General features: G+C 40.4%; 1 protein-coding gene across 1 annotated transcript; it reads right to left on the bottom strand.

Moving 5' to 3' along the window:
* Positions 1-640: 640 nt before the first annotated feature.
* On the bottom strand, positions 641-15956 carry LOC137867993 (protein-glutamine gamma-glutamyltransferase 2-like). Its single transcript, XM_068704508.1, has 15 exons — positions 15867-15956; positions 14195-14365; positions 11587-11841; positions 10991-11109; positions 9938-10066; positions 9278-9455; positions 8693-8828; positions 6950-7059; positions 6200-6315; positions 5945-6071; positions 5266-5579; positions 4302-4476; positions 3972-4135; positions 3034-3167; positions 641-1501 (listed from the first exon to the last, which is right to left on the bottom strand). Exons 1-15 carry the CDS (start codon positions 15889-15891, stop codon positions 1345-1347), a joined length of 2310 nt encoding a protein of 769 aa, XP_068560609.1. The 5' UTR covers positions 15892-15956; the 3' UTR covers positions 641-1344.
* Positions 15957-17552: the final 1596 nt, after the last annotated feature.

Below are 17552 nucleotides of genomic sequence, written 5' to 3' on the forward strand. Positions count from 1 at the left end.
TCCGATGTAGGGCTGCTGTAATTAGACGGCATTATCGATGACGTTGAAGATGAAAATGTGTCAACATCAATATTTTAGATTGACATGTTTTCTTTAAAAAATGTTGTCCTTGGAGATGCTAAATACACTCATAAATCCATAAAGTCATCTGCCTGCTACTTTAGAAATTACATTCCAATAAGTGTTTAAAGGAAAAATGGACGATTTCCACGCTGCATTTGGGACATTTGTGGACGTTGCTCGTTTGTGGACGTCGCCATCTTGGCTTTTTGCAACCAGAAGTGACGAGAGAGGGCGGAGTTAAGTACAACCAAATGCTGAATAAGACATTTTGAGGTGACCAAAATGTTAAAATGAACTTTAATGAACTGAAAACACACCGTTATCTAGACTTTAGATTTGTCTTTTTGGATTTATGTTAACCTCATCATGTTGGGATCAATATTTTTTGTCTTTCTTATCCCTGAAGCAGCACATTTAATTTAATTATCACAGCAGTATAATTATATAAAGATCTGTAGCGCCACTATTAAAGACACAAAGAGCACATGGCTTTCAGTAACACTTTATTTGTGCATATTACTGACATTTTCAATAAAACCATAAAAACATGTAAATAAAGACAAAGACAGCTTACACATCATTTGGTCTGTTAATCTTTATTTTATCCACAAGGAGAAACTTTGGCAGCAGCTCACCTCCTCCAAGAAGCAGGACCAAGCATGTATAGAGAATCAATGGATTGGTTTTGTTTGGTGCAGCTAAAGCTAAAAGTTCAGAAGACTGCAGGTTGAAGTGGACCCTGAAACAATCCCTCTGTGAATGAGGTTTAGCGGCATTCATGCAAAACGTTCAACTTTACATGATTTCCTGATAAGAGCTCGTACCTGAAATGTCACCACCAGTCTAAATGTACAGTAGGGTAATACTGGGCTCCTCACATATTCTCATTTCAGTGGATGTGGAGCAAAAAGTGTGTCATTTATTTTCAGCATCGGCAACACAACGTTTCTCCAGCAGGTTCCACAGCTGGAAATCACTGCGGCAAATGAGTTTGTTGAGCAGCGTCGCAACTGAGTAGATATTGGTAATTCATCAAAGTGTTTGGTTTAAGTGTAAAATACCCTGCTGTCACTGCATGTGGCACAATGGCTTCTTTCTACAGCTCTCATATTACACAACACCACACAGGAGCAGGAGTAGTAGTGGCAGAAAAAATGCAGCAGCTGTTATAATACACCACCAGCATATTTTAATGAAAACAACAACCCTATTGTCTTTCTTTTAGAAAATGGCACATTAAGAGTTTTAACTGAGTGACTGTATGTAACTCTTACTAAGCGCTCAATAAATGGACGACTTGACATTGATGGTGCAGCTGCCCTTGATGTCTCTGAAGGTGGAGCAGTCGAAGTCGGCCACCAGAGTCTTCTTACCGATCTTGTAGGGAATGAGCGGGAACTGCACGCGTATTCGGTTGTTTTTCTTAAGATCTGGAATCCTGTGGGTAACAAAGAGTAAAGTTTGTGGGTGTATTTACGTTGCCTGGTGTTATCCAGATTTTGGATGGGCGACACTTCTTATAACTGATGCAGTGTTGTGCATTAAAACGTATCAGACTAGGGCTGCGTTTTCGGAGTAGAAAAGAAATATTAAAATATGTCCATACAGCACCAAGTATTAAAAACCATCAAGTAACACATGTTGACATCAAATGCCTCATCGGATTCATAATCTTTCCTCTTAAACTCTAGCCCTATTTTTAGGCCTCTGCTCGAAAATTGCATACCCATAATAAAAAGAGTGTATTTCTCGAACTACAAGGTGTATTTTAATAGTTTTGGTGTTATAATAAAGGTAACACTTGTGTGATTTGTTCAGCTGTGTAAATATCAGTGTATATGTTACTGGTTAAAAGTAAATGAAGATGGCACACAGCTCAAATTGAAAAGTTTCAGGTTCGCTTGAAAAAAAACACTTACTGTATATTGTTATTATTTCAGCTGACAGTCTAAAAACTCTCCCAAATCATAGCACGTGATTGACATGTGAACAGTCTTTCTGCATGACTTTGACTTTGATAAAGTGAAGCAGAGCAAAGTTCTGTGTCAAATTCTCTTGCTTTTTGCTATCTCGGTTGTTGTTAGCCTTTAGCTTTGTATTTGTATCTTGGAGAGGAGTGCATAGCTCGCCGAGTCATAGCAAAAAATACATGATATTGTGGTAAATCTTCTAGTTGATTATATTAGTTGTGTAGAATTGTGTTTGGAGTTTGTAAAAATGGCTTAGATGATAGTATTGCCCAGACTTTTTTTTTAAATCTGGTATATAACATGTAAACATGCATTATATTCGCTCTGGATAAGTGCATTTTCTTCCGACGATATATGCTACTCGTCTGAGCCCCGAGAGCCCCCAAATTTGGAGACAGACAGTTCCCAATTTAAGTCAAAATGTTTCTGATATGAGTTTTATTGAGATGATGTTGTTGTGCACCTGCTTGTGTTTGGACAACATTGAACATTTTGTTAAATTAAAAAAAGGGTTTTGTTGAAAATAATTTTTATATTTTATGTATTGTAACCAAAAACGTTTTGGTGTCGGTATATATTTCATATTGGTATTGAAACATCTCAACTCTAAGGCCTAATCACAAACACTAAAACAAATCCTATAAATGTATTTTGATCATTTGACATTTGTCAATAAAAATGTCTGAAACTTGTTGGTTGCAGCTTCAATTTGTTTTCATATCGTTAAGAATACTTTCTAAGAATACTAGAAATGTGTGGTTGCATATATCAAACTAAGATATAAGATATTTTTTGTGCTCTATAGTATTTTGTGATTGACAATTAAAATGATTGTTGCTACGTATTGTAATAAAATAACTATTTGTTTTTTGCACCTTTACTGTAACCAGCCTAACACCATGAAAAGCATTCATCATCCCGGCCAGGTTATGTTACACACACACACACACACACACACACACACACACACACACACACACACACACACACACTCACTCACTTGAGTTCAACCTCATCATGCAGTAGTCCGCTTCCAGAGAGAGTCAGAGAGCACTGCGTCAGCGTCTCGTTGATTGGGTTCTTAAAAATCACCTCCACTATTACCTGACGGTTCACTCTGGCCGCTTTGAGAAACTGGAACACACATTTGAACAGATTATTCAAATACATTCAGTCAGGCAACAAAACGGCAACTTGTTTAAACGACTACCCATCATGCACCAAGACGGGAGAGGAAAGAAAAGCCAAAATAAAAAGGTTTGTATGTTTGTATGCCAAGGAGTTTAAAATGTAAGGTTACAACTTTTTACATGATGACTGTAAACACAACAATTGTTTTACGTAAGTAATAACGTACATTGAGATGGTTATTATTGCACAATAATGGCATTATCCTGCTTATTACATGACTATTAAAAAAATCAATAATTTGACACAAGATTATTGATTTAGAAATTGTATGTATATATTATTAAATTAGTATATTTTATATTATTATACATAATTTTTTTCAACATTATTTTCTTTATATAAAAATTACTATTGATTCTGGTAAAAAAACAAACAGTCTAATTGCTGTGTACAGAGATCAGAACTGCATCCATATCAACGGTCTGTTGTTCATAGCAAATTTCTGCTATAAAGAAATAACAAACTGTAGTAACTGACCAATCAGGATCGAGTATTCAACAAAGCTGTGTAATAATATTATATATGATGTTTCTGGATTACTATTACAACATAATCCATTGATAGTAATGGATTATGTGTCTATATACGGCGTCACAGTGCCGAGCTTGGCTGTAGTCTTGGTATGTATATTTGTATTATTCTGTTAATTTTGAAACTTTAATCCTACACATTGAGTGTGAAAAGAGACACAAACAGCTGTGTGACAGACAGCTGAACAAAGCTGGACGACATGTTTTTTTTACTGACGCTGATGGTGATGGGAGGGTCAAGCAGCACGACATCATCCTGAGCCAGGTATGAGTAATCTGGCTTCTCTTTGTCCATGACCACAGCTGAAACCTTAATGCTGTCGCACTCCAGCATGGGTTTACGGTAGTCCGAGAACGGGATCCGGATAGGGATGACCAGATCTCCAAGAGGCAGAGGAAGAGAAGAGTCGGTTCACAACAAATTCAACAAAACCATACAGTGTTTTCTCACATGCAGACACACAGATAGTTTTGGTTATATTTGTCAACCTTCTGAGGTATCTCCCTCCTAAATTCAACAGTTACATGTTCACAGAAGAAGATTCACCTATCCAAGGCTGCAGTGTCTTCTCCTTCACCTCATTCTGGATGTTCACACCCAATTCGCCGTTGTACCTCATGGCTTGGACCCTGATGTTGATGGACAACGGCCTGGCAGCAGTGCTCTTACTCTGCAGCACCAGCTTCAATCTCACATCCTTAACGTTGATTGGTGGGGTCACCTGCAGCGCCACACAATGAGACATTGATAAAAGGCCAAAATACACTTATTGAAAGAAATCTAATTTTAGTCTTTGATTAAGTAGTAAATAACAGGTAACAACAGTTACAAGATGTGTGTTTGTTTAGGTTTAAAAGATCTGGGTTGTTGAAGTTTAACCTTGAGCCATTACTGATTCTATTTTGATTAAAATAGAATCTGGCCATATAAAATAAAATAAAAAAATTATGGTTTGATTAAGAGAATTAGAGGATAAAGTGATGACTGCCATCTCAATCAAAGGTAAAAGCTACTTTTTTGGTCTTTTTGTTGTACTTCTTCCACATACATTTTGTTTTGCTGTTCATGCCAAGATTATCCCAAAGCTTGTATCTGTTGGAAAAGTAGCTACAGTCTTTCCAATGTTTAGAGTGAGACATTTCCTGATTTAATTTAATGGTGACCTCAGATGCGTTTGTCCTGTGAGTGTATACCGTGGTGTCATCTGCAAACATCATGATTTCGACATCATTGCAATCAGATAACAGATCATTGATATATTGATTAATATATTCTGAAGAGCAGTGGCTCGAGAATCGAGTATTGTGACTCTTCCCAAGGTGCAGGTTTGGAGCACGGAGGAAGATTGGAAACAGCAACAAAGATCACCAACGTGCTCAAACTTAAACCCTACCAGGACGTCGTCCAAGGTTTGTTTTAAATAAAACTTTACAGTAGCCAAAAAATTTAAATAACATACAAAACATTCTATTCAATAGCCTAAAGGGAAACTTTAGTTTCTGTGACGCACCTCTTCAAAATGCATAAACACTTGCGGTGGTGGAGTTGGCTGTGGGGGGCTGACGGGGGGTTCATTATCCCAACTTTCTGTTGTCTCATTCTCCGCCTCGTCAGCACTCTCATTTTCTTCGTCCGTCTCTTCATTCTCTGCGCCCTCCTCCGTCTCTTCAACCTCAATGTTCTCCCCGCTCTCCTCATTCTCTCTGTTTTCTTCCATCTCTTCATTCTCCTCGTCCTCCTCCTCGTCCTCCTCCATCTCTTCATCAACTCTGGAGTAGTCTCTGGTGGTGGCGTATTCAAAGACAGACCTCTCCTTTTCAGATCCTGTAAATATGGGGATTCCATCAATTTCCTAAACTACTATAGACACCCTTTACAGCCAATGTCAAAATGCTGCTAATAGTTTAGCATAGCCTTCTGCTAACCTCCTCATCTGACACGGCTGTTGCACCACAGCACACTCACGCAGAAGGCTATGCTACGACCGTGTCACTTCTGGCATGTGTTTTCATTACAAAACTTATTTCAGAGACCTCATCGGGGAAAACCACGACGACTTCATGACTCCCAATTATAAGACAGCAAATTATGTAGTGTGAATAGTGGAGCTAAAAATACTACTTCATGACTTCCTAACGGAGTAGAGGTCTATAGTGCAGCATTAACAGGTGTTTGACAGGTGAACAAACCCTCTCTGTGTTTGTAGTTGTCGGTGATGTTATTCCTCTTGTTGGAGCCGACACTCTTGGTGGAGATATTCTGACCGACATCCGTGGTGTCAGAAAAGATTTTCACCATTGAACCATCAGCTTTCACCTGATAGAACACACAAACACAGTCAATAGAAACAACAAAAATACATTAGGCTTAGACTGGCTCTCTTTTTTTTTACACTAAATCACTAAATGTGATGTTGAGATTAGGCTCTAAATCTGCTTACTGACCAGCCAGTCATTACAGTCGGCATTGACCTCAGCGAAGACAAACGGGATGTCATATTTCAGGTCTGTCTGTCCGCTCAGGACAGCTGTGACCGGAGCTGGACCGCAGCAGTAAACACCTACAGGAGGAGAGACGTTAACATATTGAAATAAAGTAGTTTGGTGTAATGCGATTTAAAGACAGTATCTGTAGGATTTTAAAATGCCATCTGTTCGTTGAATTAGGAATGACACCGCGATGAAAGCAACTGGAAATGTTTCATTTTTATTCAAACTAAAATGTATGCTTGCATACATGCATATAGTAGTTTAAAAGGGGCTTTCACAACAAAATCAATGAATTGAAGGGGCTGCATTGCATGCATCTGTGGTTGATCTGCAACCATTTTGATGTAATTGTTTTAGTGGAATGACAAACATTTGTCGGTTCCAGCTTCTAAAATGTGAGGACTTATGGCTTTTCTTTGTCATATGAGTTAGTAAGCTAAATATCTTTGGAGTTTGGACTGTTGGTGGAACAAACAGTCATTCATTTGTTTGCCTTTTATATTTGCTTGTGCATATTCAGCCCGGTCTCATTCGCAGGTCGTCAAACCAATGCTTTGTCAAAACCTTCGGTGTCTGATAGTCTTGCTAGAAAACTTCATGTCAAAATTTCCTCCTGAGCACAATATGAAAATCCTTCTGAACACATTTATGAATCCCAGAGGACAAATTCTCATAGTAGAAACAAATGTTATGGAGAGTCTGTACCGTCACTTCTCTCTTGTGGTGTTGGATCCAGAACTTGCCAGCCGTCATATTTGCCGTCCCCTACCAGGTCTGGTCTCCTCATCCACGCCTCCACCCACACGTGGAAGTTCCTAAAACACAAAACAACATTCAGAATCTGCAGCAGTGCAGTAGATCTGAAATACACCACTGGAGTATTACATTAAACAATAATAGTCTGGAATATTCTTTTAAGATCCCTTTTGGACATGTTTTAAGACATACAAATACTTTTGTTTTCTTGTTATCTACTCCTTCTCCCTCATTGAGAAACCCAGAGCTATGGATATGCCAACATTTTTCATTTCAAAAGTTTAACTGCTGAAAACCAAGTTTTTTCATCAGGTTGACTGTAAAATACGTAAGACAAACAAAATCTTAAAATATCAAGTTCTTCCTGGAATAAAGCAAAAGATAAACCACTCAAACTAGAACACTGGATTCATTCTTCAGCACTGACTGATATGTTCCTCTTTTTGTTAAAAGATGAAGTTCTCGATGTTCATGTCTAGTCCTGATAGACCACAGTGGGTCACTCTTTGACTCATGTTTTGAGGTATATACTGTAAAAGCTTCATAAAGGGTCTGCAGGCCAAGCTGGGGAACCTCATAGAATAGATTGTGGCCATTGATAGAATCCATAAACTGTGCATCCCTTTCATGTTGATATCTGCCCCGTCTCAAGTTCTGATTCACAAAAGACATCCCACTAATGATATTACAGCATAAAAAACCTCCATAAAGACATAAATTAACCATGTTGCAAAGTATAAAGGTTGCCTTTGTGCCAAGAACACAGTAGGCGGAGCAATGGCAGAGAGCAAAAATGTAATTTTAATAAATAAAAGTGAACCACCACATAACATCATTCTTTATTGATGGATTAAAAGCTCTCAGGGCGAGTCGTCACACCCAAACAACACCAGACTGTTATTATAGTTGCTGTTATATAAGGAGCCGAGATGTTGACATGTTAATAGGCCTGATAATGGGTTTAATATCATACCTGATCGAATAAAACTGGCTCCTCCTTTCAGTTAAAAAGTTGTCATTTCGCTCTGGTTAGTGTGAACGAGTTCATGCCTTGAAGCCCTTTGACCTGATAATTCCTTGGCATAGTCGGTTCATGAAACCTATACATTCTTTGCATGACTTTAATCAATATCTTTACAACAGATCACATGACCACTTTTAAGTCAAAAACACACCGAGAATTATCACCTGAGCTCTATGGAGCGACTTTCAGCTCATTGTTTTCTTTCATTTTCACGGCTTTTACAGCCTTGTTTTTCAGCTACAGCAGGCAGAACAAGAACAAAACGGAGCTAAAAATAGAGTGAATATTGGTCGTAGATTCATCAGGATAAAAGACAACTCCTCCAATGAATGATCACTTTGATATGTACGTAACTTCTGGATGTGCCATATCGACTGAAAAGATCATAAAATGTCAGTTTCTGTTAACTCCAAATAAAAGTGAGTTATTGAAGGTTTAAAGTAAATGATTCTTAAATTTTAACTGTGTTATTCAGGTAAAATTTTGGAATGGGAAAATACGTTTTATTTCACCCTCAGACAGCTACTACTATCAAAAACACAAAATTGCTAAATTCTACAACACTAATTGGCCACAATGTTAAAGGGATATTGTGATGTACCGGATAAGAGTTGTGTGACGTGTTTTAACTTTAAGGGACTTAAGATATTGAAGCCTCTGTGTCTCACCAAACACTGTCGTAGGATGGCTTCTCACGGACTCCGTAGTCGGCGTGATAAACATCAATGCTCAGATTGTTGTTTTTGTCATGGGCGGACCTGTAGTTGGTGACCACACGGCACGGAATGCCCAGCAGGCGCATCACTGGAACCAAACATGAAGATTTGAGTGACTCAAACAAGCAACATGACACCTTTCTGGTAGAGAAACAATGCCCTTCCTTGACATTATTTAAATAATAATATTTGTTCTAATATTTATTTAGGGAGTGCAGTTAGTGACAGTGTGGGCTCTATGGTAGCTATGAAGCAGCAGGGGTCAATCCCTCGCCTGAAGTTTTGAGGAGTGTCTCTACACCTCGTCAGTCAGATACCTGTAGCTCACAGCCTGAAAATGTAACTTATTTATTTTACAAAATGCCCATCCTAACATTTGAGTTGCTGGCACCCACCAGTGTTTGTTTGTCCTTAACAAACAATTAACAGAGTATCAAAAATGTTCTCTGACTGACAAATCGATCAGTTGTTTCAGAGCTACTATTCTCCTTTACAGATGTTGTTTCAGGTATGAGAACCTGCAAAGACAGACGTTACCTGAACACATCACACCGGCGAACACCCAGCATTGCCCGTACTTGACCCTTTGGCAGCCGTAGTTGAGCCAGCGCTTAAGGATGGCGTGACTGCCGGTCCAGTGAGTCGGTCTGAACCCGTGACGATATGAACCGTCCCAGCATCCCATCAAGACTCCACTGTCATCTTGACAGTTGATCTGGAAGAAAACAAGGACATTCTCACTCTTGTAGCTTTTCTTCCCTCAAACTGATGAACTTTTCTTTTGCATTTGCCATTTGTCTTTTTTATAATTTGAAAACTACATAAAATACATCTACTGTCTTCTTCTTGAGCTCTTTAATGGCAAAAATGTTTACAGAACTATTATTTCAACTTTCAATATGTGGAACTGCATGAAGCCCAATGATGCCGTAGAGCTGTTCTTTTGACAGTACGACTATTTGATTAAAGTTAAACTGACGGCTTTGCAAAAATGAAATTGACCTGATAGTTATTATGTAGTGAGAAAATAATGGTTTATGATTTCTTTCTAAAAATCTACTAAGTCTGCGTTAAGTTGTGAATGTCAGTCACACAGGGTTATTAGTTTCTAACTTTATAATTAAGCATTTTGGTGAATGTCCGCCCTTTAATGCTTTGCTGCTATAAAGGTGTGTGGACACAGAGAGCAGGTCCTACCATGGCGCTGATCACGCGGCCGACGTAGATGGGGTTACAGCGAGCAGAGACGTCGTCAGCCGGGTCAATGATGTGTTTGTGGTTGACGTCCAAAATCTTCAAACAAATGTCCACCATCTTGTCCTCAAACTGAACAGAAGGAATGGGAGGAGACGCTCTTGAATCATGTCTTCTTTCTGTCAGTACTGATGGGAATATCATTTATTAAAGGAGACATCGTCTGCTCTTGGCAGTACATACAGTATGTTCTATCTCCTCATATTCAGATTAAAGTTGAGGATTCAGAATTTAAAACTGAACATCCAAGGTACCAAAGATAATAACTCTGAATGTTGAGTACTGTTCAGTACCGGAATTCAAATCTGGATTTATGAATTCTGAAATATTGTATATATTATATACAAAAAAATTCAGGGCCATAAATTCAGTGATATCTAAACATTAAGTATCCGGTAGTGATCAAACAATCAAAATGTATTTGTATAGCACATTTTAAAATACAACAAAGGTTGCCCAAAGTGCTGCACATACAGCAACATTATATACAAAATAATTCAGGGCAATAAATTCAGTGATATTTATATTTCAACATTAAGTATTTCGTGATAAACATTTTTGGGACATTTTTTGCTTCCATGATGCTACTATTTATGTGTGTTGTGTGTGTGTTTTGTGTGTGTGTGTGTGTGTGTGTGTGTGTGTGTGTGCATGTATTACTAATGTTGTGAGGGCATACATGTGTTTACAGTCACATTGCGGGGACTCACCTTCCTTTTGGGGACAAAATGGATGTCCCCAAAACATAAATCATTACATTCAGGTGAAGACTTGGTTTAAGGTTATGTTTAGGTAAAAATTAGGTTGAAGATTAAGAATAGGCAAGTAGCGTTTATGGTTAGGGTTAGGCTAAGTCTCCGGGAAATTAATGTAAGTCAATGGAATGTGATGGAAACACGACTGTGTGTGTGTGTGTGTGTGTGTGTGTGTGTGTGTGTGTGTGTGTGTGTGTGTGTGTGTGTGTGCGCGCGTGTGTGTGTGAGTGTGTAAGAGTACCTGCCCAAAATCCCAGTCAATAGGAAAGATGTAGTTTTTACTTCCTTTGTAGATGATTCCTTTTTCATTCATCACATACTCATTTATCTCCTTCTCTTCCTTCATATACACCCAGTCATCTACAGAGAGTGAATTCATACAGACGGACAGATGATATTATTCAGTTTACAGTATAAATAGTATTCAAATACTTTTGCATTTTAAAATCTTACTGAGGCAAAAAAGACATGATCATTATCAGCAAAATGTACTTAATGTATCAAAAGTAACAGACAGAAAGCAGTGTTGGACTGCAACTACAGAAAGTACTCTACATTTACGCAAGTACTGAGCTTATGTATAAAATGGAGGTACTTTTCATGCAACATTCTACTTCTTGTTATCGACATCTCAGAGGGAAATATTAATAGCACCTTTTAACGTCAATATGTTTTTTAATTACTAGCTACTTAAAGAATCAAAATCCTCCCCAAAAAAAGATACGATTTTATAAAACATGATTGTTTCAAGTTTAACTACAACATATAACATTTCCACACAGGGCTTTTTCTTGTACCAGAGCGTTTTAACGGTGTGGTTTTTAGTACTAGACCTACCGGAGCACCAGGGGTTGTAGAGCACCACCAGCGTTGGCAGCGTCTTCTCCTCGTCCCGGTGTTTCACAACCAGGTTGAACTCCCCGATGGGGGTGTCAGCCGGCGGGGTGATGGTGAGGACCAGGAGGCCTGTTGGCGGGGAGGCGTCCTTGTGAAGCTCTACCTTCCACACAGCCTTTGCTGATGGAGAAGGTTTCTTGAGGCCTGGGAGACTGAAGAACGACAGCGTCCCCTGCTCCTCGGTCGGATGTTTTCCTGTCAGACATTTATTCACTGTTGTAACAATACTGTTATATATTTATAACTAAACATTTGCATTTAACTTGATCGAAAATTGCTCGCGAATCGCCACCTTTTTCAGTGGCTCAGTGATCCTGGGAGCTATGTTGTCCGGGGCAGTAGTCCCTGGTAGGGTCTCCCAAGGCAACTAGGTCTCAGGGGAGAGCCCAGACTAATAGCGGTTCACCCTACCGGAGCCAGACCCAGGAGGGGAGCTCACTGGCGAGTGTCTAGTGGCCGGGCTCAGCTCGAAGAAACAACATGGAGCAGCCACCCTGTGGACCCACCACCCGCAGGGGCAAGCATCGGAGTCAGGTGCAATGCAGACCGGGCGGCGGGCCAGGCCAGGGGCCTGGACGAGCCGATCGCCGGCAGCATAGACTAGCCGATCGTCGGCAGCATAGACTAGCCGATCGCCGGCAGCATAGACTAGCCGATCGCCGGCAGCATTGACTAGCTCTAGGGACGTGGAACGTCACCTCGCTAAAAAAAAAGCCGGAGCTGGTGCAGGAGGTGGAGCGGGACCAACTAGATATAGTTGGACTCACCTCCACACACAGCACTGGCTCTGGAACCAAGCTCCTGGAGAGGGGTTGGACGTTGTCCTTTTCTGGAGTTGCCCAGGGCGAGAGGCGGGAGCTCGTGAGTATCCCCAGTCCCGCCCCCGGCTGAGCTCCGCTGTTTTGGAGTTCTCCCCGGAGAACGAGAGGGTCGCCTCCATGCGCCTAAGGATATGCACCCATATCCCTGGCAAGGTAGTCAAAAAGCTCCTTGGTGGCAAGGCGCCGGGGGTGAATGAGATCCGCCCTGAGATGCTAAAGGCACTGGACACTGTTGGGCCATCTTGGCTGACACGCCTCTTCAATGTCGCATGGGGGTCGGGATCAGTGCCCATGGACTGGCAGACCGGGGTGGTGGTTCCCATTTTCAAAAAGGGGGACCGGAGAGTGTGCTTGAACTATCGGGGTATCACACTACTCAGCCTCCCGGGGAAGGCTTATGCCAGGGTGCTGGAAAAGAGGCTCAGACTGTTTGATGTGGTCCTGTTGGCCTCCTCGGATCGTGACCTCCATCATTCACTGGGGCGGTTTGCAGCCGAGTGTGAAGCGGCAGGGATGAGAGTTAGCACCTCCAAATCTGAAAACATGGTGCTCTGACGGAAACCGGTGGATTGCTCCATCGACAGGCGGATCGGTGCGGCTGCAGCAGTAAAGCAGGCGCTGCACCGGATCGTCTCGGTGAAGAGGGAGCTGAGCCGGAAGGCGAAGCTCTCAATTTACCGGTTGGTCTATGTTCCGACCCTCACCTATGGTCACAAACTCTGGGTCGTGACCGAAAGAACGAGGTCCCGGCTACAAGCGGCAGAAATGAGTTTCCTCCGTAGGGTGGCCGGGCTCAGCCTTAGAGATAGGGTTACGAGCTTGAACATCAGGAGGTACGCTACTCCTTTGCGTCAAAAGAAGTCAGCTGAGGTGGTTTGAGCATCTAATCAGGATGCCTCCTGGACGCCTCGTATTGGAGGTTTTCCGGGCACGCCCAACTGGTAGGAGACCCCGGGGAAGACCCAGAACACGCTGGAGGGATTACATCTTTCAGCTGGCCTGGGAACGCCTCAGGATCCCTCAGAATGAGTTGGAAAATGTTACAGGGGAGAGGGAAGTCTGGGTCAGCCTGCTTGGCCTGCTGCCACCGTGACCCGATCCCGGATAAGGGGAAGACAATGGATGGATGGATGGATTGATCGAAAATGTATTTAAACCCATGCAACAGAATGTCCCAACTGATATTTTAATAACATGTTTACCGATTATGTAATATTACATTTACATTTTCCAGAGCTTGACAAAACAATTAGGGTGTGCGCTCACAGGAATCTGACATTACGGTTCCCAACACAAGTAAAATCGAAAAGTTTCTCATTTTAAATGAAGTAAATATTAAGGTCAACTTTTTTTTTCTTCATTTCAAATTCATTTTGAAAGCCCTGTTGAGAGCAGATATTTCATAAGATTCAGGAGAAGTAAAGGAGACATTTCAATAAGAATCACTGTTGACTGTTAAAATATATATATATATACCTGAAAGGTATTACATTATATTTCATCATCATCTATAATGTTTTTGTAACAGGTTTTGGACATTTTACTACATTATTGGTAGAATAATTACATTATTCTGTTTTGTTTGATTTTTCGATCAGGTTATGAGCAAATGTGGTCAAATTTTCAGGAAATTCTTACAGAATTATTGAAGAATGAATGTTCAGGGGAAACAGTATCGACAAACAAAATGAGTTTTGTTCTAACAACTAATTTAATGAAAGACCGACCTGTTGCTGCACAGATGGCGAGTGGGTAAAGGTTTTGGTTGAAAGGTTGACTCAGATTAATTGTCACTTTGAAGGGTTGGCCTCGCCGCACAATCAGCTGATCCAGTGAGATTTCACTGGTGTGGTGTACAAAGTTGTTGACTTTAGGGTGGAGGTCCACTCCTTCAAAGACTGAAAGAAAATAAAAACACACAAACATGAACAGGTTAACAGAGTAAAGCTTCAGGTTACTAAAAGACATGGCGAGCAACTCTTTTATTTATTTGATGTCGTTGATATTTGACTTCATCATTATCTACTTTTTATAAAATCTCCAAGTAGAAAAAGCAAAGATCTCGTTCATCTGTGACAAACAAACAGATAGTGACCATGATTTAAATAATTTGCATGGATCAAATATAATTCTTAAAGTTGACATAACCAAGAACCAAGAAACAGTTTGACAACACATACATAAAACATACGCACCGCAAATACAGAACGCAAATGAAGAAACGCTGCAAGTCGAACGTAACAAGGGAACGAAGTTACAAAAGATGAACACTAGAAATTGAAAGGAATTGATTTTTCAGCACTGTAGCAGTCGCTCAACTGACGAAAAGTGGAGCTAAGTACACCACATTTTTAGTGAACCAAAATGTTAAACCCTGTGAAAGGGTTGAAGTTGTAAAACAAAAACACGGATAACTCACAGACCAGATAACACCGTGATAGTGACCTGTCAATCACAAGGATAGCCCCGCCCTAAAGGTTAGTGAGGGACAGGGCGAGACGGAACAGGACGAGACGAGAGAAGAAGACAAATGCTTGCATCCGCTTGAACGACAGCCTGGAAAAGCATGTCAACCCTCAGACGCCACGTGAATGTCTCAGTCACAAACACAAACACGACGCTGATGTGCCGATAAAATAAACTGGTAGTTTAGTCTAAGTTTAACATGAACGATGATGCTTTGTTAGGACGAACCAGCAGAGAATTATCACCTCACTTTTCAGTTCTATGGAGCATTTTAGCCTCGCTTCTTTTCTTTAGTTTTCAGTTTCATCATCATCATCATCATCATCATCATCATCATCATCATCATCATCATCATCATCATCACAGGAGCATCCCTTTTCAACTAAACAAACTTTGATAAGCCTGCTGCATGTTTCCTGCTCAGCACCAAACAACACAGACGCAAACTAGATGTTGAACATGGTGCAGAATCAAGCAGCTCAAGAACCAAACACTTCCCTCAGGCAGAAAACAACAACATAAATACAGCTACATATAGAACTGAACATAAATACAGCTACATATAGAACTGAACATAAATACAGCTACATATAGAACTGAACATAAATACAGCTACATATAGAACTGAACCTAAATACAGATACATATAGAACTGAACCCGCGGTTGAGAAATCCTCTGTCAGTCGGTGTTTGATTAATGTGATAAGCGTGTTGTAATAGTTGCATAAAAGTTTGGCACAACACAACTCCATGGCTGATAAATAAAAATGAGATATGAAAGAGTTAACGTTAGATGAGGAGGAGGAGCTCATGGACCTACAAGTAGGCTTTTTGTTTTACAGAATGTGAGGTACTGGAGCGTACAGTTATTTCAGGAAGTGCGTCTCTGCAGAAGTATAAATTAGGCAAAACAGATAACCTTTGTGTACTTACTAGACTCTTTAGTTTCCTCTGTCATCTTTCCAAAAGTTCCCCTCTTAGAACAGTAGGTGTGAAGACGGTGAAGTGCGCACTGGCAGACAGTCAGCGGTGCATTGACAGGTGACCTACAGGGTTTTACTGTACTTAAAGGACCTCACAAGCCCAACCCAGATATCACATAACACGGAACAAGCATGGCGACCTGCATTGTTAACCACTTCCTGGCAGCGTTGCATTGCGAAATGGCATTTTAGATGATAATTACCAAACTAGTGCCAACTGCGGTCCCCTGCCCTTTTAAAATGGTCCGTGGTGATTTTTTAAAAATAAACTAGTGTGTATTTTTACATCTTACATTTTACATTTGCATCACAATATATTTAAGTGTTTGTGCTCAATTATATTTTAAAAGTATTGAATTAATTTCAATTAAATTTATATTTGAATATATGGGCACAACAATTAAGGAGTGTAATGTCCCCTGTTGAATGTAACAAAAAACCTTTCTTACATTCATATCTTTCTGTCTATCGGCCCACAATCCAAAAAGTTTGTGTGAAGTGTTTCGGCGCTTCCTCAGCTCAAATCATGCAACCGTAAATACTAATGATGAAAAAGAATGTGAAGACGGTCTGCACACTGAAATGTGAAAGTAAACCATTCATAGAATACATTATATTGTCCATTTGTGCTGATAAAGATGCAGGAGGCATATTTACAAACTGGTTACTAAACTGGTTGATCCTCATGCAGTGGAAACTCACAGAAAATGACTGGGACTCAAGCATTAAAACATTAACATTACATTGTCTTGTATCCATACATATACATGCCTAATTTCTTTTTTAAAGAGGAGTCTAAACTATTTCATACCGTTTTGCTTGTTCACACATGGGCGTGTCCCAATTCTTGTTACTGTTATAGGAGTGTATTCTCACTTGGATGGTGGTGAGAGCAGGATTTCTCTGAATTTCGAAACAAAATGTGACGCAGGAAGACAGATTAAGCGTGGGCATTATGATGTCACATTAAATTGTACACACCTTAAAAGAAGCTCTGCAGGTTTTCATGTTTTTACAAAAATCTTTTGTGACCTTCTTAGGATCTAGAATTTGAGTGTAAAGACTACAATGTGATAATACAATATAACAGAATCATATGTACATTTTATTTGATGTTTTGCAAAAAGTCATATTAGGGCTGCGTTCCATATTTAATCCATTGGGAATGTTAACAGAGTGGAGTGAGTGGAGAAAACATGAACATGGCTGTCCTGGTTTCTATTGGAGTTTCTGATCTGTACATGTAAATAAATAGAGGTTTGATTTTAATAGATTACTCATAATTTTTTCATCTTATTGTATCTGTTATTTTGTCCATAAATTCTCTCCGGGGAACCATCACCTTAACGTGGTGGAGAGGTTTGAGTGCCCCCATGACCCTGAGGGCTATGTTGTCTGGAGCCTAGAGCTCCTGGTAGGGTCTCCCGTGGCAAATTGGTCTCAGGTGAAGGGCCAGACTAAGAATGGTTCAAAAACCCCAATGGAAAATCAAAGAAGAGTCGAGGAGACCCTACCCGGAGGAAGCCCGGGGCCCACGTCTTGAGCCAGGCCCAGTTGGAGGGCCCAGTCGGAGGGCCCAGTCGGAGGGCCCGACATCGAGCGCCTGGTGGCCGGATTTGCCACGGTGGAACGCTAC

The sequence above is a fragment of the Cebidichthys violaceus genome, unplaced genomic scaffold (genome assembly GCF_023349555.1).
Source record: "Cebidichthys violaceus isolate CVI_PGR_0920_01 unplaced genomic scaffold, fCebVio1.0.p SCAF_93, whole genome shotgun sequence".
NCBI classification, from domain to species: Eukaryota; Metazoa; Chordata; class Actinopteri; order Perciformes; family Stichaeidae; genus Cebidichthys; species Cebidichthys violaceus.

Excerpts from the sequence above, each read along its gene's own strand:
- LOC137867993 (XM_068704508.1), bottom strand. The coding sequence starts at position 15,891 with ATGACAGAGGAAACTAAAGAGTCTA. Across the intron at positions 14,366-15,866 it reads AGAGGAAACTAAAGAGTCTA|TCTTTGAAGGAGTGGACCTC; the intron begins GTAAGTACACAA and ends ATTTTCTTTCAG. Across the intron at positions 7,060-8,692 it reads CCATCCTACGACAGTGTTTG|GAACTTCCACGTGTGGGTGG; the intron begins GTGAGACACAGA and ends TTTGTGTTTTAG.